Consider the following 27,555-nt stretch of genomic DNA (forward strand, 5'->3'; position numbering starts at 1 on the left):
AAACCATTGTCCATGTGTAAATATTATGGGGCAATATGCCTTTTATATAGCTGCACTAGTTATGAACTATATTCCATGCTATCAGTAAGAAAAGTAGGCCTATGCCTTGGGTCTCTCAACTATGGCGAGGCAAAGAAACAAACGGACGGACAGACGGACAGACAGACTGAGCAGCGCTGCCTGCATAGTCAGACTCCCTTGAACGCGCCACATAACTACACTCGCCCCGCCTCATTTTTACTCTGACGGAAGTGACATTGTCGTCGAGGTCACTGATCCAAGGTGGACTGGAACTTTACATTAATTTACTATTTCGTTATGATAACAGCATATATATTTGAATGATTTTGAAGACCATTTTGATAACATCGCTGGGCAGTTTATGTTTGCGGGGAGATGTCTGGTGAAGTTCTAAACGAACAGGTAAGAACCTGAGAGTACTGTGCACGAGGAGTTGAGTTTTTTGTTTTTGGGACCGCCTTCATTGAACATTGATTGGTGAAAAATTACATATCACGCGCTGCTATTGGCTAAACAAATGAATGGGCATTTGGTATTTGCTACTCGAGGAGGAAACTTTCAAGAAATAATCCAGCACGCGATCACGTAATGCTGAAAGATATCAGTTATAAGAACATGTATTACTCTGAAGTGGTTAATTGGCTTTCAATGAATCACTCCAGATATATATTTCACATTGACTTGTTTCTGTGTAGCTAGCTAGTTAATAGCCCTATAAAGGACGCCGCACATGGGCGTCCTGGGTGATTATAATGCAGAGGCCGAAAAATAACTGGCAAAATGTATTTTTTGGGGGGGAGGTACTTGTTTACGAAAATCTTGTTATTGAAAGCTAATCTATAATCCGTAACTCCTTGTCCGTCGGTCAGGATAGTATAATGTGTGGATATCTGTATAGAAACCGTCTGATCCGACTTTTTCTCCAAACCGGCACCTATAACTCTGCTGTGGTAGAATACGCGTTTTGCGCTCTGTCTACCACAGCAGCTAGCTTGGAGAAGGGTGCAATTGCGACCCGTAATTCGGGGCGTTCCTGTATGTGGGCATTACCGCATCTGCAGGAACCCCTCTTTATACTTATATTAGTACATTTTTAGGTTAGCGGGAGGCGGGGATGCTCCAGTACATTAGGTGGCGTTAATGCACAATAATGTTGGATTCCAGCTGCAGATAAACTCTACAGAAGAAGGGGTGGGGCGACAACGGTAGTAGGCTGGACACATCACATTTTTAACAATGCCTTTTTCTGATAAAACTAGTTCATTGCATCCGCCATGGAGCCCAGTTTCATAATATTACCATATGTCCCAGCTGCTTGCCGTAGTTGTGAAGTGTTCTTGAAAAAAAATAGACCTTATTTTAGGGCGTTTTTCACCCTGCCAGCTCCTATTAGTTCTGTTGAGCACCGTGGCACTAACTCAGCATTCAAACGTTCTATTCCCAGCCCATTGTTCTGCATCACAATGTCAGCTTCGCTATTGTTGGCAATGAGACCTGCTGGCGTTAACCCTGTATACTTACCTCAGGTAACTTATTATTAAGAGCTCCTGAGTGGCGCAGTGGTCTAAGGCACTGCATCGCAGTGCTAAATGTGCCACTAGAGATCCTGGTTCGAATCCAGGCTCTGTCGCAGCCGGCCGCGACCGGGAGACTCATGGGCGGCGCACAATTGGCCCAGCGTCGTCTAGGGTAGGGGAGGGAATGGCCGGCAGGGATGTAGCTCAGTTGATAGAGCATGGCGTTTGCAACGCCAGGGTTGTGGGTTCGATTCCCACGGGGGGCCAGTATAAAAAAAAAATATATATATATATATATATATATATATATATCTAATCACTAACTGTAAGTCGCTCTGGATAAGAGCGTCTGCTAAATGACTAAAATGTAAAATGTAATTAACAAGGTTACGGCAAGCTCACTGTTCGCCTGGGTACACGTTGTGGTGACCCACAGTGCTAGCGATGTCTGGCGCATAGCCATCAAACGTTAAACATTTTCTGGTCAAGGTTAACCATATTTATTTTCAGAAAAAGGTGTAAAACCTAAACAAAATGCATGTCCCTGTCCTCTTTTTCAAGATGTGGCCAATTTAAACAGCCGGAAGACATTTTGTAGTGAAAAGAGAACTTTTTTTTTTTTGACGATTTGTTTCTAAATGGCTGCTGGGTCATTTGATATGCGTCGAAATCTGTTCGTTCGTGGGCATGGAATTGATCGAATGCTGCGCAGGTTCACTGAGTTGCAAACTAAATGGATAGGTCTAGCTGATTGATTTGTAGATCTGACGCAGTTGTTACCTCAGATTATGAGCCTAGCAAGTGTCGCGAATGAGGTATGTAGTACCCGCAGAAGGCCACAGGGAGGAGCAAGAGAGCTATAAACGCATACCGTTTTTTGCCTTAAAAACCCTAAACCTACGCATAACCTATTTTAGCCCAAACCCTAATTTTAGGGTAGGGTAGCCTAAAACTTGTAGAAACTATTTTAGTAATAATATTATGTTACTAAATACCATTTATAGTGCTAAATAGCATTTTGATTATTTCTTTACATCAAAACCTATGTAAGCATTTTGCAGTTTTTTTCTTATTTTTATTAGTTATTTTATGATATTTATTATGGAAAGGCAGAACACTTGATAAATAAGCCACATTATTAATATTATTTTTTAATGTGGTTTGAACTGGGTTTGACCTAGTAACCTCTATTTAAAAGTCCAGCAATTGGCGTGGGATAGGTGCGACAGGTTTGAGACTGATCTCAGGAATTAATAAGAAAAATACACTTTATTTCTCAGCTGCCTCACCAATGTCTTTATGTGAATTAATAACTTTTAATTGCTAAATATTTATAATAGATGGCAACATAAGACCATGAAGCATCAGTTATAGGCTATAGCAGCAATATGATTGACATAAAATAACATGCAACCAAAGACTATGTCCCATGAGTTTCTAAAATGGTTACTCATTACTTTACAGCTATATATATATATATATATATATAGTTATTATTAGGCCTGTGTTGCTTTTGGGAGAGCCAAAAAATCACTAGTCAGGGGCCTCTCGAGTGGCGCAGCGGTCTAAGGCACTGCATTGCAGTGCTAGAGGCGTCACTACAGACCCGGGTTCAATCCCGGGCTGTGTCGCAGCCGGCCGCGACCGGGAGACCCATGAGGCGGCGCACAATTGGCCTAGCATCGTCCGGGTTAGGGGAGGGTTTGGCCGGCATGTCCTTGTCCCATCGCGATCTAACGACTCCTTGTGGCGGGCCGGTCGCCAGCTGTACAGTGTTTCCTCTGACACATTGGTGGGCTGGCTTCCCGGGTTAAGCGAGCAGCGTGTCTCTCGACCTTCGCCTCTCCCGAGTCTGTAACTACCAATTGGATATCACAAAATTGGGGAGAAAAAACAAATAATCACTAGTCAGATGCGCTAACCTCAACCCTAGTATACAGTGCCTTTGGAAAGTATTCAGATCCCTTGACTTTTTCCACATTTTGTTAGGTTACAGCCTTATTCTAAAATTGATTAGTTTTTTTCCCTCATCAATCTACACACAATGACAAAGCAAAAACAGGTTTTTATAAATGTTTGCTAATTTATTAAGAATAAAAAAGAAAAAACGGAAATGTCACATTTACCTAAGTATTCAGACCCTTCACTTAGTACTTTGTTGAAGCACCTTTGGCAGCGATTACAGCCTCAAGTCTTCTTGCGTATGACGCTACAAGCTTGGCACGTCTGTATTTGGGGAGTTTCTCCCATTTCTTCTCTGCAGATCCTCTCAAGCTCAGGTTGGATGGGGAGCATTGCTGCACAGCTATTTTCAGGTCTCTCCAGAGATTGGGTTCAAGTCCGGGCTCTGGCTGGGCCACTCAAGGACATTCAGAGACTTGTCCCGAAGCCACTCCTGCGTTGTCTTGGCTGTGTGGTTATGGTCGTTGTTCTGTTGGAAGGTGAACCTTCGCCACAGTCTGAGGTCCTGAGTGCTCTGGAGCCGGTTTTCATCAAGGATCTCTCTGTACTTTGCTCCGTTCATCTTTGCCTCGATTCTGACTAATCATGTCCAATCAATTGTAGAAACATCTCAAGGATGATCAATGGAAATCGGATGCACTTAAGCTCAATTTCGAGTCTCATAGCAAAGGGTCTGAATACTAATGTAAATAAGGTATTTCTGTTTTTATTTTTAATAAATATGCAAACATTTCTAAAAACCTGTTTTCACTTTGTCATTATGGGGTATTGTGTGTAGATTGATGAGGAAAACAAATAATTTTATCAATTTTAGAATAAAGCTGTAACGTAACAAAATGTGGAAAAAGGGAATGGGTTTGAATACTTTCTGTATTAGATAAGTGATGATCAATGATCATAGGCTATAGAAATAATCACTGATCTGACAAAACTTGGTTGGTAGTCTATGATGGAAAATCTCCTTTCACCTATCCATCTATCGGTGATGTCTTCAAGGATGGGAGGAATGAAGGATGCATAGGTTATCCCAAAACAGGGGTATCATCTCCATTATAGGCTATGCATTTCTCTCTGCTATACCGCTATTTTAGGCTACCACTTGTTCATCGTATAGAGAGGCTAGTGTCTAGACCTGTAGTAGGTTATAACAATGGACTGTAAAATTGCTGTCTCAGATGGGTCTTTACCCATGCCCCCTGCCCCGTGGCTATGCAAGGTGTCCATCACTGGAGTTTGGGGTCAGCCTGTGAGCCGGCAGGGTAGCGCAATCCTTCTTTATGCAATCCATGCATTAGGCTAAATTCACAAGATAAGCCTAGTCCTACGAGGCTACTTCATAGGATTTGTACATAAAACACCATGCCATTATGCACAGATTTGTAAATTAACCTTCCGTTTGGACATATAGGTTTGGCCTAGCTTTTAGACTCTCTGCAAACGAATAAAATGTCTACTAGAGAATTGGAAAAACGATATCAAAATCTCTCTATTTATCTCTGTTTTTGCCATTAAAATAATATTCTGTTATTCAATTTGTACGATTGTATTATATTATTGGATTGATAAGTGTTACAATCACAGAACATGCACTGGCAATGATTGGAAGAAATGTGAAAAGAATAGCCGAAACTCTTAATTCAGCCCTAAATACAGCATGAAGTCAATGTGTAGGCTTACCACACACACCCACCCACACAACAACTGACACAATTTCTCAGCATATGCCAGGAGACAGAGAGTGGAGGCACTATACAGTAGTCTTAAGACACTACAGGGCAAAGACACTCATAGCAGTGCTCATCACATACTCCTCACAGATACTTCATTGTAGAGCCTGAGGAAGAGCTCTAGTCTTCTTTCGCCCTTACCAGGAAGATCCACCTTTAAGTCAGCCGAAATAATGGAGGAAGGACCTTATAAGTGTGTTAGAGTGAGTGATTAAGGTTTAACCTGGTACTTGCCTAACAAGCTGGAGTTATGAGGAAGATCGCTTATAAGGAAGTTTGTGTTTTTATTATCTTTTTTAACAGGATGGAAACGGAACAGTGAATCGGGTCATTAGGATGGGGACCAGGAAGAGCCAGGTAAATTCATTTATTCAGTCATTCATTTAGTTGTAAATGTATATTATTATTATTATTATTTTTATTCACACCTGCGCTGTTGGCGCTCCGAGCTTAAGAATTTCACTGTACACAGCAACTACATCTGTGCATGTGACTAAATTAAAATCAAATAATTAATTAATTCACAAGCTTGTTCAGATGATCTACTGTAGGATATTTGATAACTTCATGTCATTAATGTTACTGTTCACTAATTCAGGTCATCAAACGTTGACTTAAAATCATTTAGTCATCATAGTAAAATATATTCTCAAAAAGCCTCTGTATTCAACCTCTATATTAGTAAGGATTTTTCAGTTGGGAAGTTAGGGAGGGAGGTCATCTTGAAAAGGGTGGGTCTGTGTGTACTCATCTGATAAGAGCTTATCCCTGATCTGTCACCATTGTGATAGTCACACAAGTGTCTGTGGCCATGTGTCACAGATACTGCACAGGCTATTTAACTTATGACAATGCATACATTTGTGGTTAACTTGACGTTTATTAGTATCCCCATTAGCTGTTGCACATGCAGCAGTTACGCTTCCTGGGGTCCACATAAAATACATGAAAGGGTAAAGAACAATTATAGACAAGAACAGCATAAGATATTATTACATTACAATTAAAAGTAATATATTGTCAAGGCACCAAGAGACCATTTTTAAAAACTATTTACACACTATTCATATATACATATTCACATACTTACAGTGGGGAGAACAAGTATTTGATACACTGCCGATTTTGCAGGTTTTCCTACTTACAAAGCATGTAGAGGTCTGTCATTTCTATCATAGGTACACAAAAATCCAGAAAATCACATTGTATGATTTTTAAGTAATGAATTTGCATTTTATTGCATGACATAAGTATTTGATACATCAGAAAAGCAGAGCTTAATATTTGGTACAGAAACCTTTGTTTGCAATTACAGAGATCATACGTTTCCTGTAGGTCTTGACCAGGTTTGCACACACTGCAGCAGGGATTTTGGCCCACTCTCCATACAGACCTTCTCCAGATCCTTCAGGTTTCGGGGCTGTCGCTGGGCAATACGGACTTTCAGCTCCCTCCAAAGATTTTCTATTGGGTTCAGGTCTGGAGACTGGCTAGGCCACTCCAGGACCTTGAGATGCTTCTTACGGTGCCACTCCTTAGTTGCCCTGGCTGAGTGTTTCGGGTCGTTGTCATGCTGGAAGACCCAGCCACGACCCATCTTCAATGCTCTTACTGAGGGAAGGAGGTTGTTGGCCAAGATCTCGCGATACATGGCCCCATCCATCCTCCCCTCAATACGGTGCAGTCGTCCTGTCCCCTTTGCAGAAAAGTATCCCCAAAGAATGATGTTTCCACCTCCATGCCTCACGGTTGGGATGGTGTTCTTGGGGTTGTACTCATCCTTCTTCTGCCTCCAAACACGGCGAGTGGAGTTTAGACCAAAAAGCTCTATTTTTGTCTCATCAGACCACATGACCTTCTCCCATTCCTCCTCTGGATCATCCAGATGGTCATTGGCAAACTTCAGACGGGCCTGGACATGCGCTGGCTTGAGCAGGGGGACCTTGCATGCGCTGCAGGATTTTTAATCCATGATGGCGTAGTGTGTTACTAATGGTTTTCTTTGAGACTGTGGTCCCAGCTCTCTTCAGGTCATTGACCAGGTCCTGCCGTGTAGTTCTGGGCTGATCCCTCACCTTCCTCATGATCGTTGATGCTCCACGAGGTGAGATCTTGCATGGAGCCCCAGACCGAGGGTGATTGACCATCATCTTGAACTTCTTCAATTTTCTAATAATTGCGCCAACAGTTGTTGCTTTCTCACCAAGCTGCTTGCCTATTGTCCTGTAGCCCATCCCAGCCTTGTGCAGGTCTACAATTTTTATCCCTGATGTCCTTACACAGCTCTCTGGTCTTGGCCATTGTGGAGAGGTTGGAGTCTGTTTGATTGAGTGTGTGGACAGGTGGCTTTTATACAGGTAACGAGTTCAAACAGGTGCAGTTAATACAGGTAATGAGTGGAGAACAGGAGGGCTTCTTAAAGAAAAACTAACAGGTCTGTGAGAGCCGGAATTCTTACTGGTTGGTAGGTGATCAAATACTTATGTCATGCAATAACATGCAAATTCATTACTTAAAAATCATACAATGTGATTTTCTGGATTTTTGTTTTAGATTCCGTGTCTCACAGTTGAAGTGTACCTATGATAAAAAATTACAGACCTCTACATGCTTTGTAAGTAGGATAACCTGCAAAATCGGCAGTGTATCAAATACTTGTTCTCCCCACTGTATATACAGTACAGTTAAATTAGATCTTTAGAAAGAGGAGAGGTGCAAGTTTTTACTAAACTTGCTTTTTGCCTGAGTAACCTCTAGTGGCAGAGCATTCCATGATGACATTGCTCTACATAACTGATCGACACATTTAAATCAGTTTTTTGTTTGGGTACCGTGAAGAAACACATAGTGGCATGTCTAGTGGGATATGTATGTCTATCTGAAGTGTATGCAAGTAGATCATACAAGTGGTTAGGAATTTTCAGCACACAAATGTTTCCTAAGAAGAGAAGTAGTCAATCTCTCTTCAACCAGGAAAGACTATCATGCATGTTGTTGATATTAGTTCTGTGTGTGCAGTTAAGGGCAAGGCGTGCTGCTCTGTTTTGAGCCAGCTGCAGCTTTGCAAGGTCATTCTTTGATGCACCTGACCAAATTACCGGACAGTAATCAAGATCGGACAAAACTAGCGCCTGAACAACTAGTACAGTCGAGTTTTGTCAAAAACACAGAAACTTTTTATAACAGTCATCTTTAATACAGCTTTGTCAATATGACTTACTTGACCATGATAACTGACCATCCAATGTTACTCCTAGGAGTTCAGCTTCCTCAACTTGCTCAATGGTCACACCCTTGACCCATTTACTGTGTTGGTGTTGCTCATATAATTCATCATAACTTCAGAATTAGCAGAGAGCCCACTCCGGAAATGTGACATATTTGAAGAGCATATTGATCCAAATAATGTCTAAAAAGCAAAAGCAAAAAGTGTACAGTTGAGATATTCATATGAATATTTTTTATGTTGAATGAATGAATGAATGTGAACATTTTTATTTCAGAATCTAGATATACTCCATATGTTAAAGCTATAGATTATAAGGAGGCTAATGAGACCAAGATGTTGTCTGTCTAATGTACGGTTCAAAGATCATAACATCTTACAGGAGGCATGTATAGGTCTAAAAAGGGCCTGAAATGGCCACTTTCATCATGATTTTAAAAAATTAATATCTTTGTGATACAAATGTAAAAAGCCTTCCTCCCAATGACGTTTATATGTGAGACTTGCCAGAACAATCTGAGATACCAAAAATATTTTCTGCCTACTCCGGTGTGGAATCTCACCCTTGTATTGTATTGACTCAGATGACTGATGATTGGCTAAAATATATTGATAAGATGATAGTTGGAGCTGTATTGTTAGATTTCAGTGCAGCCTTTGATGTTATTGATCTTCATTTGTTATTGAAAAAACTCAGTTTACATCACCTACCATCACATGGTTGGAGAGTTACAGGTAGCTGCCAAAATAATGCAAACATTTGAGTAAATTAGGGATGCAAAGTATATTGAAAGCAGGTGCTTCCACACAGGCGTGGTTCCTGAGTTAATTAAGCAATTAACATTGCATCATGCTTAGGGTCATGTATAAAAATGTTGGGCAGGCCATTATTTTGGCTGCCATGGCTATGCCCCCATAGGATGACAATGCCCCTATCCACAGGACACGAGTGGTCACTGAATGGTCAGTAGTTAACTTGTTATTTTGAAAAATAGCATTTACTAAGAATAGTCAGCAAACTGATTGGATGGCTGTTAGAGCCAGCAAATGGTGCTTTATTATTTTTAGGTGGTGGAATTACTTTAACTTCCTTCCACGCCTGTGGACACGCACTCCTTTTAGGCTGTAGTTAAAGATATGACAAATAGGGGTGGCAATGCAGTCTGCTACCATTCTCAATAGTTTCCCATCTAGGTTGTCTATACCTATACCTGGTGGTTTATCATTATTGATGGATAACGATAGTTCTTCCACCTCTCCCACACTAACTTAACCAAATGCTAAACCGCTATTCTTTCTCTCATTATTAGATATTTTATACAAAATTATGTTGGTTCACTGTTCAATGTTGTAATTTCACTTTATTTTTCACTTTAATGTCCATGTCATAGCCTTTTCAAGGCAAGTTCATTCTGCCAAGTGCCCACATCTGCACAAAGCAATGATAAATCAGTTGCACCTGGCACATCATTCCTTACATATCTACATAATGCATGTAATAATATAAAATAATGTATTTTTATATTTCAGTTGGCTCGCATCCAGACTGACTATGTGGCAGAGAAACTGAAGGCACTTTATCCAGATGTCCATCTGGAAATAGGTGAGAAAAGTAGAGATGCGTAATACAAGAACGCTCATACAGCCATACACGCTCTCTCCCCTTCCCACTCTCTCTTTCTCTCTCTCTTCCTCCCGCTCTCTCTCTCTTTCCCTCCCGTTTCTCTCTTTCACTCTCTGACTCTCTCTCTCTTTCATTCCTGCTTTCTCTCTTTCACTCCCAGACTCTCTCTGTATTTCTCTCCTCTGTCAGCCTTTTCAGTTTCTGAACAAATAGTAGATTGTGTTTGGGAGAAGATGGTGTAAAGCATACAACTGTACTGACACACAGTTTACTGTCTTTCGGCTTTGTTACTCTGACTGTCTTTAAAGAGAATCTGCTGAAATGGAACTGATGACCTCACTACCACTGTCATTCATAGTCATGATTGTAATGCACTACTTTTACATTCATTCCAGTTGCCATGTCCACGATTGGCGACAAAATCTTGGACACTGCATTATCAAAGGTTTGTTCTGAATAAATAATGCTTGAAATGTATTTGTAGGTTTGAGATCATTGCCAAACCATTGCTATTTTTATTAACTTTATCAGTGCTGGTGGAATGGCAACGTGGCTGGTATGTCTGTCTACTTCAGCGTCTCAAAGTGTCTTGGTTGTTTCAGATTGGTGAGAAAAGTCTTTTCACAAAGGAGCTGGAGAATGCTCTGGAGAGGAATGAGTAAGTATGGACAATGTTAATGAAAGTAGTTACAGTATCGATTTGAGTGACACTCTCCTGGTGACAAGTAGCAAGTCTGATAAACAGCGCCCTCTGTTGACAGAACTCCGAACTGTATCAAATTTCATTGCATAAGAACGCATACAGGTAACTGCCAAAATAAAGGAAACACTTGAGTAAATGAGGAATACAAAGTATATTGAAAGCAGGTGCTTCCACACAGGTGTGGTTCCTGAGTTAATTAAGCAAAACATCCCATCATGCTTAGGGTCATGTATAAAAATGCCCATTATTTTGACTACCATGGCTAGACCACCAGATCTCAACCCAATTGAACACTTATGGGTGATTCTGGAGCGGCGCCTGAGACAGCGTTTTCCACCACCATCAACAAAACACCAAATGATGTAATTTCTCGTGGAAGAATTGTGTCGCATCCCTCCAATAGAGTTCAAGACACTTGTAGAATCTATGCCAAGGTGCATTGAAGCTGTTCTGGCGGGTCGTGGTGGCCCAACGCCCTATTAAGACACTATGTTGGTGTTTAATTTATTTTGTCAGTTACTTGTATATGAGTGCATTAGAGGTTGGAAAATAAAACGCAGTTCTTTATTATAGTAATAACTATATTGTGAAATGGGGGTTTATTTTGGTGTTTTGAAATGACAAGGCTGCGGAGCTAATGCAAAAACTTGGGAGTGTACTACTCCTCTATAACCAGCATCTCTCTTTCTAACAGGGTAGACCTAGTAGTGCACTCTCTCAAAGACCTCCCTACAACTCTGCCCAATGGCTTCACTATAGGAGCAGTGCTTCAGTGAGTACAAACCCTACTTACTACATCATCAGCACTGTCCATTGTCATCCACACTCTTCTTATAGTTGGACAGTGTTGTGGGATGAATAGCACCAACAACAACAGCCGGAAGCTGATGTCTTCCAATGAATGTCCATTCATACAAATCAATTTTGAACTGATCTATGGAAATGAGTTTTAGTTTTCACATTCATTGAGTCTTTTCTGCAAAAAAGGTATCCCTTTTGAATACTAAGATTCTCTGCGTATACGCTTTCTCTTCCTTTCCAATGTTTCTCTAAGGCGTGAAAGCCCACATGATGCAGTGGTGCTACATCCAAGGAACAGTGGGCTCACCCTGGACACTTTGCCAGATGGCAGGTAGGTGTGCCACTGTGCCAGGGAGAATAGTGAATGATGGAGTCCAATTCTCAGTGTTCTGTGGTAAACTTGGCACATCACACAGCCTATAAAATCTTCATCCATCTTTAAGACGAGGACATGGCATGACTGTTACAATGGTCAATGTGTATATCTATATTTGATCCTTTTGAGAGAATACTTCAATGGATGATTTTCAAACCAAACTCCACTGATGCCTGTGTCTGTTCTGTTCTCACAGTGTGATCGGTACTAGCTCTCTGCGTCGGGCTGCTCAGCTGAAGAAGAGGTTTCCTCACCTGGAGTTTAAAGACATTGTATCGTTTTCTAATGCAGAACTGCTATGATTTACTGTCTGTCTCGTTGCTGTCAGTATTCATGCATGTAGCTATTGTAGGAGAGACTGGAGGCAATTGTAACAGTTTTTGTCCTACTCTATTGCTCAGAGAACACTTGAACTAGGCCAGGCATTCAGGTTTCTTATATATCTGTCACCTAATCATTCATACCTGTACCTTATGTCTGTACATAAGACAGTCGGAACACAATATTGATTTTAATCCGAAAAGTCGCCCATGCCAGGGGCAATTGTAACAGTAGCTGGGGTCAAATGTAACACCTACAAAATCAACCAAATAAATGTACCTTAATTTAAAAAAGTTATGTTTATGAATAGTCATATCATAGACGTATGTAATGATTTTGCAAGAAATATGACTATTTCTATGTACGTAACCAATAATTACATGGCCATTCGGTTCCTCTCAAAACATCTGAATAGTCGATGGTGCCGAGATTATATCCGTTTACAATTTATTTGGCACTTTACAGGACCCCAAGGCTATTTACAGTTATTATTTGTACAATTAATGTATAATTCATACAATCTTAAAGTTAAAATAACTTGTTTTCATAATTTGGCTGCTTGGCTCAGGGTCATTTTAACTGTGTTACAATTGCCCCCAACCCAGCAGCCATGACACAACCTCATGTGCCTAGCAAGAGACAACAAATCACATTTTATTGGTCACATACACATATTTAGCAGGTGTTATTGCGGGTGTAGCGAAATGCTTGTGAAAATGTTTATGTAAGAAATAAGACACAAAAAAACGAAATACTGCAAAGTTGCTTAGAAGCTAGAAGCAGAGCTGCCATGTCTGTCAGCGCCATCTTGAATAGTGACACACGTCATTCATGTCAATGTTTAGCAAACATATAGTGCATAAATTATGGTAGTTGGATTTATTGGACATTATTGCTCAGGGCAGTGTAAGAAAAATACAGCCAATTTTTAAAAATACTACTTTCACCCCTAAAAAAAAGAAATTGCCCATAAAACGTGAGATATTTGGCTTTAACTTTTCGAGCAGGGAGGAAACCTAATTGGGCATGTACTGTGTGTTTAATCACTCTAGCTAGTTTCTGTTTGGCGAAATTCAAGGTGTTACAATTGCCCTGTCTCCCCTAGTAATTGTTCCTTATCCTGAGCACTATAGCGAGGTAACCTCAACACTCGTCTGAAGAAGCTGGATGAGAAGGAGGACTATGCTGCCATCATCCTGGCGGCAGCAGGGCTGAAGAGGATGGGGTGGGAGGCACGAGTCAGCCAGGTACAGTACACCCAGCTACCAGCCTCCCCAAACATCTCTGGTGTGCCTGGCCCACAAGACAAAACTTTTCACAAAACAATACAATTGCACAGTGCATACCTATAAATTGACTAGGTATCCCCCTTTCCTTAAGTTGATCAATATGCTAGGAAAAATTATTTGATAATTTTGTTGTGTCGTATGTCTCTTGGTAGCTATTGTAGCTGCTGTAGAAATTAAATGTTTGTTGGGTTTGTCTCTACAGGTTCTTGGCCCTGAGGACTGTATGTATGCTGTTGGCCAGGTGGGTACATGTTTTGTGCTATTGTGTATATTTACAGGAAGCACCTGGGCTGCCAGCCGCTATAACCGTTACGCCATAAGTGCCACACCGTGCACATCCGTTCTGCATGTTGGTGTAGATTCACTGTAAAATATTTAATCTTGGATGACCAAAGGCATATGAATCCTTTGATGATAGTTAAAGGTCCAAAACAGCTGTTTTTATCTCTATATTAAATTATTTGTAGGTAACAATAAAGTAACTTACTGTGATTTGTTTTCAATAAAAATAAATAAAAATAGCTTCTTAGCAGAGACATTTCTCAAGCAAGAATTTTGCCAGGACTGTCTGGGAGTGGTCTGAGTGGGGAGGGGAAAACTGAAAACTAGCTGTTATTGGCAGAGAGCTTTGGAACTCTTTCTTATTGGTTTATTAACTAATTTACTGAAAGGGCATTTTTACAATTTCACAGTATTCCAACCTCAATGTGGAAATATACACTCAGTGGCCAGTTTATTAGGCACACCCATCTAGTACCGGGTCGGAACCCCATTTGCCTCCAGATCAGCCTGAATTCTTCAGGGCATGTGCCAGGAAAACATTCCCCACACCATTACACCACCGCCACCAACCTGTACTGTTGACACCAGGCAGGATGGGGCCATGCAATAGCCCATCTGTGACAAGGACTGACGAGTTGTGCCGTTCTGCACACCACTTGTACTGCGCCATTATTTGCCTGTTTGTGACCCGCCTGTTAGCTTGCACAATTCTTGCCATTCTCCTTCGACCTGCCGCTGACTGGATGTTTTTTGTTTGTCGCACCATTCTCGGGAAAACCCTAGACACTCGTGTGTGTGAAAAGCCCAGGAGGCTGGCCGTTTCTGAGATACTGGAACCGGCGCGCCTGGCACCGACAATCATACCACACTCAAAGTCGCGTAGGGCACTCATTTTGTCCATTCTAACCTTCAATCAAACAGTAGCTGAATGCCTCTGCCTGTCTGCCTGCTTTATATAGCAAGTCAAGGCCACGTGACTCAATGTCTGTAGGAGCGAACCATTTTCGCACCTAATAAAGTGGCCACTGAGTGTGTGCGTGTGTCTTCATATATATATATATACATACATACATACATACATACAGTGAGGGGGGAAAAGTATATGTGTGTGTGTGTATGTGTATATATATATATATATATATATATACACACACACACAGTTGAAGTCGGTAGTTTACATACACTTAGGTTGGAGTCATTAAAACTTGTTTTTCAACCACTCCACAAATTTGTTGTTAATAAACTATAGTTTTGGCAAGTCGGTTAGTTCATCTACTTTGTGCATGACACAAGTAATTTTTCCAACAATTATTTACAGACAGATTATTTCACTTATAATTCACTGTATCACAATTCCAGTGGGTCAGAAGTTTACATACACTAAGTTGACTGTGCCTTTAAACAGCTTGGAAAATTCCAGAAAATGATGTCATGGCTTTAGAAGCTTCTGATAGGCTAATTGACATAATTTGAGTCAATTGGAGGTGTACCTGTGGATGTATTTCAAGGCCTACCTTCAAACTCAGTGCCTCTTTGCTTGACATCATAGGAAAATCAAAAGAAATCAGCCAAGACCTCAGAAAAATAATTGTAGACCTCCAGAAGTCTGGTTCATCCTTGGGAGCAATTTCCAAACGGCTGAAGGTACCACGTTCAACTGTACAAACAATAGTACGCAAGTATAAACACCATGGGACCACGCAGCCGTCATACCGCTCAGGAAGGAGACTCGTTCTGTCTCCTAGAGATGAACGTACTTTGGTGCGAAAAGTGCAAATCAAACCTAGAACAACAGCAAAGGACCTTGTGAAGATGCTGGAGGAAACAGGTACAAAAGTATCTATATCCACCGTAAAAACAAGTCCTATATCGACATAACCTGAAAGGCCGCTCAGCAAGGAAGAAGTCACTGCTCCAAAACCGCCATTAAAAAAGACAGACTACGGTTTGCAACTGCACATGGGGACAAATATCGTACTTTTTGGAGAAATGTCATCTGGCACGTTTTGCCATATTGGAGATTAGTTTTGTTTTGGTTGGGCTCGTCCCAGGGGGATGAGCGTTAGAAAGGTAAAAAGATAAAAAATGTACCTCTGTTTTTCAAAACTTCTCAGTTTTAGACAGCTTTATACAGTACCAGTCAAAAGTTTGGACACACCTACTCATTCAAGGGTTTTTCTTTATTTTTACTATTTTCTACATTGTAGAATAATAGTGAAGACATCACAACTATGAAATAACACATTTGGAATCATGTAGTAACCAAAAAAGTGTTAAACAAATCAAAATATATTTTATATTCTTCAAAGTAGCCACCCTTTGCCTTGATGACAGCTTTGCACACTCTTGGCATTCTCTCAACCAGTTTCTCTTGGAATGCTTTTCCAACAGTCTTGAAGGAGTTCACACATATGCTGAGCACTTGTTGGCTGCTTTTCCTTCACTCTGTGGTCCAACTCATCCCAAACAATTCAATTGGGTTGAGGTCGGGTAATTGTGCCTTGAATTCTAAATAAATCACTGACAATGTCACCAGCAAAGTACCCCCACACCAGCACTCCCCCTCCTCCATTCTTCACAGTGGGAACCACACATGCAGAGATCATCCGTTCACCTACTCTGCGTCTCACAAAGACACGGCGGTTGGAACCAAAAATGTCAAATTTGGACTCATCAGACAAAAGGATAGATTTTCACCGGTCTAATGACCATTGCTTGTGTTTCTTGGCCCAAGCAAGTCTCTTCTTATTATTGGTGTCCTTTAGTAGTGGTTTCTTTGCAGCAATTCGACCATGAAGGCCTGATTCACCCAGTCCCCTCTGAACAGTTTATGTTGAGATGTGTCTGTTACTTGAACTCTGAAGCATTTATTTGGGCTGCAATTTCTGAGGCTGGTAACTCTAATGAACTTATCCTCTGCAGCAGAGGTAACTCTGGGTCTTCCTTTCCTTGGTTACTACATGATTCCATATGTGTTATTTCATAGTTTTGATGTCTTCACTAATATTCTACAATGTAGAAAATAGTAAAAATAAAGAAATACCCTTGAATGAGTAGGTTTGTCCAAACTTTTGACGGGTGCTGTATATATATATATATATAAACACACACACACACACACACACACACACACACACACACACACACACACAGTGCATTCGGAAAGTGTTCAGACCCTTTGACTTTTTCCACATTTTGTTACATTACAGCCTTGTTCTAAAATTGATTAAATTGTTTTTCCCCCCCTCATCAATCTACTCACAATACCCCATAATGACAAAGCAAAAACAGTTTTTAGTTTTAATACATTTGCTAACATTTCTAAAAACCTGTTTTCGCTTTGTCATTATGGGGTGTTGTGTGTAGGTTGATGAGAAAAATGTTTTATTTAATCCATTTTAGAATAAGTCTGTAACGTAAACAAATGTGGAAAAAGGGAAGGGGTATGAATACTTTCCGAATGCACTATGTGTGTGTATGTATGTATGTGTGTGTGTGTGTGTGTGTGTGTGTGTGTGTATATACAAACATAGGAAAATCACGTTTTTGATTGCCCTGAGCCTTTAAGAGTCTGTATCCCCCAGGGTGCCCTTGCCGTGGAGGTGCGGGCGCGAGACTGTGACATCCTACAGATGGTGTCTACCCTGCACCACTCAGAGACTGTGCTGCGCTGCATCGCAGAGAGGGCCTTCCTCAGACGCCTGGCAAGTTAACCATGCGTTTCCCCATACACACGCCTGACAAAAACATACAGGACACCAGCTGGCAGCTGCAGAATAGTTACGGTTTAAAAGCTGCTGCTTATAGAAATAATGTCTTTCTAGCCTCACACAATCAATTTCTTTGGTGTATGGATCATAATTTGTGTGCATCAGTATTACAAACCCTTCTCCTATACTATCACTCTGACCCTTGCTGCTTGGTCCTTTGTGTACACAGGAGGGAGGTTGCAGTGTACCAGTTGCTGTGAACACAGAAGTGAAGGACTCTGTGGTAAGGAAATAGTTAGACATCTAATCAGAATCGGGAATAGATGCAGAAACCACCAACCATAGAGCTGAGCAGAGGAACCTCTAAGCAGTTTGCTGTACTGATTTTATTCAGTCACTTCCAATGGCTTCCTGGTTATTTCAAGTAACCAGGAAGCCTAAACTGTAGAAATTACGTTTTCTGTAATTGATGAGAGTGAGTGTGCTCATGTGTTTTAATGCTCTTCTCTTCTCTTCCAGCTCTCTCTGACAGGTGCTGTGTACAGTCTGGATGGAGCTGACAGCTTGAAGGAGACCATGGAGACCAGTGTAGACCCAGGCAATAAGGTTGGGGACAGGGCCTGTTTTTATATGGCCGTCATGCCGTATTCACTGCCATATTCCGAATGTATTATTTACTGTATGTGATATTTTCTGTTTTTGTATGGTCGTCATGCTTACGATTGTCCTGGAATCTAAACTGATATGCTCAGTTTCAACATTGTGGTGAAAGTTTGGATTCCCGGCTAGTTTAATTGTATTCCTAGAAAGTGAATGTGATATTTTATCTAATTGGTTGTCTCCACTTTCCTCTTCTCAGGTAGAGGAGTCAGCAGACATCCAGCATGTTGGGGTAACAGCCCACAATGTGCCTCAGTGTGCCCAGGTAGCAGCTGAGAAGCTGGGGGTGGACCTGGCCGATCTCCTGCTCAGCAAAGGAGCCATGGAGATCCTGACCACTGCTCGGAAACTCAACGACGCCCGCTAAGGCCCTCTCTCCACTCCTACAGCGGGTCACAATTTGCTCCCTACCCCTTCCTTTGGCTCTCTAACCTTTCGGCCAAGGGGAACGAGTAGGGAGCAAATTGTGACCGGCTGCCAGACACTGTGCAAGCCATCAGCATCCAAGACCAGCAGAAGTCGGGCAGGGCCTTGAATAATGTTTACTCTGCATATGTATGGATTCACCTCAGTTGTATTATTGTATAAGCTAAATGTATATGATCCTATTAATGTATGACCTACTACTCTTGAGAATGGGTAAATACTAGGTGAAGATTTGTATAGATGCTGAGGGTTAGGAATGTACCAAACCAACACCACACACAGATTTATGTGAGTAGGACTGACCAACTCCACATGCACTATTACAACTTAACCATATGACACATCTCAGGCAAGGCCCTTGGCCTTTTTTAAATATATTGACAGCAAGAGAATGTTGTCACAAATGACTATATAATTATCAACTCTTACTGGAAAATGTCTCATACCGATAGTGCCATGTTTGTATACATTGAGTTATGAATGCCTCATAGAAAGCACATATCTGCTTCAGCTCTTTAAATACCGACCAGTAGTACTGAGCGATTAGTGGTTTTTGAGGTCATTTCGATTATTTAAAAAATGATCGCAGGGGCTGATTTTTTAAAAACATTAAATGCGGGTTGAATGCTGTTACAGACTAAAACAATAAAAGTCCCATGATGGTAGTGACTGCTCATCAGTTAACTATTTATTCACGTTACTTTACCAAATATTTCATGTTTAACATTTCATTCAGTGAGCTGCTGCCTATGTTGTGACAATCGCTATTTTAGTTCTTGAAAGTAAATACGGCAGTTTTGACTATCACTTAGATCGTTTATTTTCAGGTAGAGATATCCTTCTCGATTGCGAATTATGTCTGTAGCATGTGTAAAAGAGAAACAGACCGTGTATTCTTGCAATGGATTACGGTCATAGTTTACCGCAGAAAACGTAACTACAATGTAGAAAACTACAACTCCCTACATCGCACAGTTCGGGTTTGACCTGATTTATCGCTAGAGAAACTGCGCAATGAGCGTACAGGAAGAAATACGAAATGGAATTAAATTGAACCTATGTCGGTCAGTAATCCGTTTAAAAGCAAGTGTCGGGTAATCGCGCCGCACTACCGACGAGGTTGTTACTAGTTGATAATTCAGCTACAGGAGTGTTGCTCCTGACCACTTTCATGGATACAACCTCACATCGCCTTTGTTTCACCAGATTAGTGTTTGTTTAGTTGTGACTACACGCGAACCTTTTACATCCAGGGTTAGCGACATTTCCCAAGGAGCGATGAGATGTATACGCACAGTACATAAATACTTTAACATCTAGTTGGTTTGTGGTCCGGACAAGCTAAAGGTATTCGCCACGGCATGTCCTTTTGGAGATCTACGGTTGCTATATTGGTTAGCCATGTCCCAACAGTAGCGTAGTTGCTATTAGCATGTTCAACCCTGTCGCAAATACTTGGGTTAGCCCTCTCAAACAGTGATGTTAGTCAACACTTGTTTAGCCTTCGATTGCATACAAAACAGGAGAACACAATATGTATCAAAAGAATTTATTGCAACATAAGAATTTTAAGCGCGAAAAAAACAGCACATTTTCAACAAAGGAAAATAGGAATGGAAATGTAACCCTTTTCAGAATGTATGGGTGGCCCTTAAAAGGGCCTTTGGGTGTAAGAGTTCGTTGGCGGTTTAGTTACATAGTTATCTAATATTCTTGGGACTGTGAGGAAGCCTTCTTTCCCGCCTTCCCGCTTGGTGCAGCGGCCGCCCCGGTCTTCTTTGGTAGCAAAACCGCCTGGATGTTGGGCAACACACCTCCCTGGGCGATGGTTACGCCGCCGAGTAGTTTGTTCAACTCCTCGTCGTTACGAACAGCCAGTTGCAGATGGCGGGGAATGATACGGGACTTCTTGTTGTCCCTAGCGGCGTTGCCAGCCAACTCCAGGATCTCAGCAGTCAGGTACTCGAGGACAGCAGCCATGTACACGGGAGCACCCGCGCCTACTCTATGAGCGTAGTTGCCCTTCCTCAGCAGACGGTGAACACGACCGACGGGGAATTGAAGACCAGCGCGGGAGCTACGGGACTTCGCCTTAGCGCGGGCCTTTCCTCCGGTTTTGCCTCTTCCAGACATGATGTAGATTCTCAAGACTCAGGTGTACAGAAGAAACTAACAAGCTGTGGTTCAAAGAATTAATGGATGGCAAAGGAACTACTGCGGAATATAAACACTACAATTTAATCCCGCCTTCAAATCCTATTGGAGATTGAAATGTGAGGGCGCATATAATTGGCGTTGAGAAGTGACTGCTTGAAAGAGATGAACCCTCATTGGCCTTGCATTTCTGTGCATAATTAGGGTATGATAGTAAACCAATCAGAGTAGTCCATACTAAGGACCGCGTTTGATTGGGTTTGTTGTGCTTGTCTCTGTTGTCATTGCATCATATTGCTGTCGATCAAATTCGGGGGGGAAATGTCACGCCAATCAAATACCCTCCCACCCAATTTAAATTTTTGAGGAAAGCCAAACAATTATTTGTAACATTAATCAGCGAGTTCATAGCTAGGCGTTTTTTTCAAAGTATATCACAGATGAGTAGGGCAAAGTATATTTTGGTAAACAACGAATTGTTGGGGAGCGGGGGTAGTGCTACTGCTACAAACAATAGAGAGAAATAGTAATGACGTCTTTTTGTAGGTCATGGTTCGTTGGACAAAGCCTATGAGGAAAATGAATGGCGTTTTTGGATAAACGCCGAAAAAAGGTCTGTGGTCATTTTTTGTGAATTTGAAGAATTTAGCCTATGTAATAATAAAAACACTTAAATCACAAAGGCTTCATAATTCATAAAGGTCATGTTAACTGACTGCTATTATAGCATGGAACAAAACGTATAAGATCTCCTAAGCAGGGTGGGAAATTGATTTTTTTTTGGTCGAACAGCCAATGTGGCAGGGAGAAAAAAATAATAATGTAGCAGTCACTCAGAGATGTATTACTAGTAAGTAATGGGGTCTATTGTTTAATTAAATTAAATTGTTGTTACCTGCGTCAATGTGTGTTAAAATAAATCATTTAGATCCAATAATAAACAGATAAACAGTTCTACAACTGAACATCAATAATCAACGAAGTGCCTGACCTTCCACAAAATGCTGAGTGATACGGCTTATTTATTTGTATGGTTCAGGGCTCTACGATGATTTTTTTTTTTTTTTACAAGGAGTAGGGCCTACACGATGTGCTCCTAATTAGAAATGTAGAAGCACACATCTAGGAGAACAATGACTAAAACATGAATAAACGTTTTGGGGATTGATCCATACTCAGTCAAGCACAATCATTAGGTGAGCCAAAATCATTTCAGATGGCTGGTGGTAACGATAGTACTAAAGTGCTGCAACACAAGGAGTCGCCCTACACTGTGCCTCCAGTAATCTGCCTCCCCTAGTCTAAGGAAACCGAAGACTAGTGGGCAGAAAAGTAAATACAAGAGCCCAACTGAACTGAACAAGCAGACAGTTACCGCTCCAATATCCCTTCAATAATTGACACTCAACAGTGATGCGACACCAGGTGTCGTCCTTCACCGTGTCATCAGTAAATCCGCCTCACCCAGTATGAGGAATAATCCAAAAACTAGCGGGCAGAGAAAAGGACATGAACCAACACTGACCTGAACCATCAGGCAGTTTGTGTTCCAATATTCCCACACAGTGATCTGAAATATTGTACACAGCCCATCTGAAATTAGCCCGCCCAACTACCTCATCCCTATATTGTTATTTATTTTGCTCATTTGTACCCCAGTATCTCTATTTGCACATCATCTCTTGCACATCTATCATTCCAGTGTTAATACTAATTGTAATTATTTTGCACTATAGCCTATTTTATTGCCTTACCTCCATAACGTGCTAAATTTGCACACACTGTATATATATGTATTTCTGTTGTATTTTTTTAAACTTTGTTTTGTTTTACCCCATATGTAACTCTGTGTTGTTGTTTTTAATCGCACTGCTTTGCTTTATCTTGGCCAGGTCGCAGTTGTAAATGAGAACTTGTTCTCAACTGGTTTACCTGGTTAAATAAAGGTGAATAAAATAAAAATAAAAAACAACTGATATTACAGTGAAGTGACACAAGGTGTCGCCCTAGACCGTTTTATCAGTCAATCCGCCTCACTCAGTCTAAGGAGAACCAGATAGTAGCGGGCAGAGGGAACAAAAAACATCAACCCAGAATGTGCACACATGGGCGGTGTGTTCAATAGGGCGATATGGGCGACGCACTGCCAAACGGGAAAAGGAAGGGATTTTTTTTCTAATCAATTATATCATGGCAACAGTAGTTCAGTGTTCACGTCTGATCTGCCAGCCACTAAATGTCCAATCAGGCTAAAGTCGTGCTTCAAATGTCCCCGCCCGTTTTGGGGCGATTTCAGTCAGGATGAAAATCGCCCAGAAGTCTCTCATAGCCTCTAATGTAAAATATATTTTTTTCAAATTTCTGAGCTTTCAATACATTCTCTATGGGTGTCTGAGGGCTTGCACTTACGCGCTTTCGTCATACGTAACGTAACGTAACCATGAACGGCAGACAGCAACGCTTGGACAGCGACTGGTGTAACCGACATGCACCATCTTTCAGAAAAGATTAAGAAAAATGAGCTGTCAAAGACCCACATTGATAGCTGTTTGAGATTGTCTGCTTTGGTGAGAGTGAATATTGCCACTCAACTGGATGAGGGATACAGGCTAGCTGTCCGCCGCCACAACGATGAGGTTAGCAACAGCAGAGTCGTGAACACTGTCTACGAGAATCGAGACGACCTCATAGAATGTTTTGAAGCCATCCGGACGGGTTCATTGGGTTCATTTGACCAGCCCACCGTACCAGAAGCTACAGAATAAGGACATCGATGCTGTCTTTATCAAACGTGCCCTCGACAGCTTCGCAAGCAGTGTGCAGGCCATAAGGTAAGATAAAGATTAAACAATATCATTCGATCTTTCTCAAAGCAGAGCTTTATTTGAAAATGTATGCATGAAAGGAGACTGCATTTGTGTTTGAAATTACATTATTGTCATTATATATGGCCAGTGGTGTAATCTATCTTATTTTATATACTATGTGTACTGTACAGTGGTGCTCATAAGTGTATGAACACATTCTAAAGCTGACTAAAAAGAGGAATAAAAAAATAAAAAAATCATCTTTTGGAAATTGATCTTAATGACTTAATTAAAAAAGTTGGAAAATCCAACCTTTAAGGACACCAATTTTCTTTTCTTTTTTATTCCTCTTTTTAGTCAACTTTAGCATGGGATCATAAGCTTATGAGCACCACTGTATACTGTGCTGAACATCCAGGCTATGTGAGACACAAAGGCTAACTTAAACACTAAAGACTTTATGCATCCCTGCCCATTTTAAGTGGAACTGAAGTATTTGTACTATACATGGATACATTGCATATACCTGTGCATCACATAGACAACAATACTGTACAAAGCCAACAAACACATTGGTCTGTTTGCCTTCAGGGACTCCTCTCAACAGCAGCTGCAAGAAGCAACAGGAGCCAAAAGACCCAGAACAGCTTTGAGAGAAGAGGAGAAGCAGAGGCTGTCTGAAGAGGTCTGCAACACCATCCTGGATCACACCAAAGAAAGGTTCTCTTTCTCTGGCCACCTTGTGAGTGCTACCTTACTGCAAGCAGACATGTTTGAAAGGTACTGCCATTCAAAAAAATAAAAAATCTGTTCATGTTCATTTTTACAAATCTATACAATTGGCCAGAATATGGTTGTTCATATTTACAAATCTATACAATTGGCCAGAATATGGTTGTTCATTTTTACAAAGCCATACATATTGTTTATGCAGTGTTGAGGAATGTGAAAGAACACCCTTGATTATTTTTACTGTGATAACTTATTTTGCTTTTGTAAGCCAACACTTTTGAGATCAGTCAATAAATGCTTCTGGTATTGACTTATATGCTGCCCCTGTCTTCATGCCGGGGCGGCAGGTAGCTTAGTGGTTAAGAGCGTTGTGCCAGTAACCGAAAGGTCGCTGGTTCTAATCCCCGAGCCGACTAGGTGAAAAATCTGTCGATGTGCCCTTGAGCAAGGCACTTAACCCTAATTGCTCCTGTAAGTCGCTCTGGATAAGAGCGTCTGCTAAATGACAATAAATAAATAAAAATAAATAAATAAATAAATGTTGTTGCTGGACATATCTTTTTAAAAATGTGTGTAGGTCACCTAAATCATCAGAAAAATTGCCCCTCCTGAGAATTTTTTCAGGAGCCGCCACTGTGTGCACATGCACAGTTAATATATGATGTGCTCTCAATCACGGACACAACAGTTATATAACACAAGGTGTTATCATATACTGTGTATTCAGTAATCCACCACATTCAATCTGAGGTATGATGGGTAAAAAACGAGTATATAAAACAGGGGCAAATACTGAACTGAACCCTCCGACAGCAATAATGCTGTATAATAGTAATGTAATACAAGGTTACAAATACTATTTCCCTCATCATTCCGCCCCAACACTGTCTTAAACTGGTGGGCAGCTAAGAAATATATTAACTCTACTGCACTGAACATCAGTCAGGAGTCATGTCTCATATGTCACTCTAATAGAGAAAAAGCGGGCCTCTTGGGAACGTGCCCATTGACCCAGCATCTTTCTCCTTTAGTTCAAGTCCTCCCATCAGCAACGCTGAGTACGGACTGAGCCAGAGAGTTGGAAGATGTATCTAAAGGGATAAAAGGGACGACCAGGACACCACCACGCAAATATCCTCTACCCCTGTTTCTCTGAAAAGGGCAGCAGAAGCCGCAACTCCATGCGTGGAGTGGGCTCTTATACCCAGAGGCAATGGACGCCCTGCAACCTCATAAGCCGTCTCAATGCCATCACAAAGCCAATGAGACAGACGCTGTTTAGAGTCTACCGAGAGCCGCAGCACCGTGACACATGACCTAATCGCCACTGTGCGCTCCACTTAGCGTGCCAAGGCGTGCAATGGGCACAGGCGATGGAGCTGTTCTTCTCTCCTCTCAGCGTGTGGAGGGGGAGACGATCTGTGATCTGTACTCTACAATCTGTGATCTGTATGAACTCTTAATAACCCTAGGCATAAATGCTGGGTTAGGACATAACACTGCCCTGCTCAGATCGACATGAATGGCAAGGCAGTCGGTTCTCCTCTAAAGAGCGCACAAATCACTGACACACTTAGCAATGGTCAGAGCGAGTAACTGTGCCATCTTCAAAGATAACATTTTGAGGGGGATTTGGTTCAATGGCTCGAATGGAGGCTTACAACGCGCTTCGAGTACCAAAGCAAAGTCCAGCTGAGGGAGCGTGGCTATAGGCATTGGCCTAAGCCGCCAAGTTCCCAATAGGAAGCGTTTCACTAGTGGGTGGCTGAAGACGGTGTCTCTGCCAAAACCCTCATGACAAGCAGAAATCGCCGCCGCGAACACTTTAATGATAAGCGCTGCTTATCAAATAGAAACTGTAGGAATGAGAGGACGCTCTCGACCTGACAGCACACGGGGTCAACATTCTCTGTGACACACCACTGTGAAAACACGTTCCATTTACTGGCATAAGTCCTGGATGTGGAACTGGCACGTGAGCCCTGTATGGTTCTGATCACTGCATCAGATAACCCACAGCGCTTTAACCTGTTCCTCTCAGGAACCAGACCATCAGGGGTTGGCCTCTTGCCTGAGACAACGCGTCCCATCGATGTGGATGGGCCAAGGTGGCAAATCCAGCATCTGAATCATCTCTGCAAACCATGGAGCCCCTGGGCGATCGGGAGCTATCAATATGATTGACAGCCCGCCTGACCTTACCCAAGCTAGTAGTGGGAGAATGCAGGACAGCGGTGGAAATGCGTACAGGAGAACTTTCAGCCACGGTCGGTGTGCAAAGTCGAGCAAACAACACATAGGCTCCGCTATCCCCTTAACAATGGGGTGGGGGTGGGGGTGGGGAACAGTGGGCACAGTTAAACATGGTACTGTGGCGTCCTCCATTCTCTCCCCCGCGTCCAGTCAAACGCGGCGTCGCTTCTAGCCGCCCTTCGGGTGATGCCAGGTGGATGCGCTGACGACCTCTCTTCTCGGCGGGACGGCTGGTATCTCCGGCGCTGCAGGGGGGACGTGGCCCGCTCCCGTGCTGCTGGAGGCTGCCGTCTGGCGCCGGGCACGACGCCGAGCAATAGAGCCGGGTCTGCTGAAGGCGGTAGGTTTGTATGGTGGTCTGGGCAGGGAACTGCAGGTTCTAGAGAGCTGCTTCTTTTCTTCATCCAACTTGCCAAAACGCTCCGTCGGTTCCTTGACGGCGACCCCAAAAAGACCGCCGTCAGAAATGGGGGTGTTCTAAAGCGCGGTTTTGTCGGTTTCCTTCATGGCCGTCAAGGACACCCGGAGGTGTCGCTCCGCGACCACCGAAGTGGCCATGGACCTCCCCGCACATTTAGCCAACGCCTGTGTGAGATGAAGTATGGCGCCGGAAATTCTCGACGCCTCTTCGATCTCCTTTCCTGTGAGCGCTGACCTACCCATGATGAGACGGTACAAAGAGGCTGCGAGGAGGGCAATATTGTTTGCTGCTGCTACAGCCTGGGCTCCCAACACAAAGGACTTCTCTACCAGCTGTGCTCTGAATCGGTCCTTGAGTGTTGGCAGAGTGGCCTTCTTAAAGGAGGGCCAGGAACTCGAACCCGGAACGAGATACGCAGCCATGGCCCTCTCAAGTCTGGGGATTCCCTGGGAAATACCCTGCTGTCTACCGTCCACTCTGGTAAACGGGAGATATGCTCTAACCGGCGAACGCGCCATTAGAGGTGACTCCCATGAGCCTTCC

General features: G+C 42.1%; 2 protein-coding genes across 3 annotated transcripts; one reads left to right on the forward strand and one right to left on the reverse strand.

Annotated features, from left to right (window-relative positions):
* Positions 1 to 223: 223 nt before the first annotated feature.
* hmbsa (hydroxymethylbilane synthase a) lies at positions 224 to 19,352 on the forward strand. 2 transcript variants are annotated; one of them, XM_084178650.1, is made up of 15 exons: positions 226 to 423; positions 5,531 to 5,584; positions 9,984 to 10,056; positions 10,473 to 10,522; positions 10,680 to 10,735; positions 11,475 to 11,552; positions 11,835 to 11,912; positions 12,154 to 12,229; positions 13,412 to 13,525; positions 13,770 to 13,808; positions 17,434 to 17,553; positions 17,789 to 17,842; positions 18,079 to 18,165; positions 18,419 to 18,607; positions 18,676 to 19,309. In XM_084178650.1, exons 1-14 carry the CDS (start codon positions 397 to 399, stop codon positions 18,584 to 18,586), a joined length of 1,074 nt encoding a protein of 357 aa, XP_084034776.1. In that variant the 5' UTR covers positions 226 to 396; the 3' UTR covers positions 18,587 to 18,607; positions 18,676 to 19,309. The 2 variants fall into 2 exon arrangements, with proteins under 2 accessions (XP_084034775.1, XP_084034776.1); XM_084178649.1 differs by having other exon boundaries at positions 224 to 423; positions 18,419 to 19,352.
* Positions 19,353 to 20,180: 828 nt separating this feature from the next.
* On the reverse strand, positions 20,181 to 20,845 carry h2ax (H2A.X variant histone). The gene has a single exon (XM_084177970.1). It carries the CDS (start codon positions 20,776 to 20,778, stop codon positions 20,350 to 20,352), a length of 429 nt encoding a protein of 142 aa, XP_084034096.1. The 5' UTR covers positions 20,779 to 20,845; the 3' UTR covers positions 20,181 to 20,349.
* Positions 20,846 to 27,555: the final 6,710 nt, after the last annotated feature.

Source organism: Coregonus lavaretus, assembly GCF_964263955.1.
Source record: "Coregonus lavaretus genome assembly, chromosome: 15".
NCBI classification, from domain to species: domain Eukaryota; kingdom Metazoa; phylum Chordata; class Actinopteri; order Salmoniformes; family Salmonidae; genus Coregonus; species Coregonus lavaretus.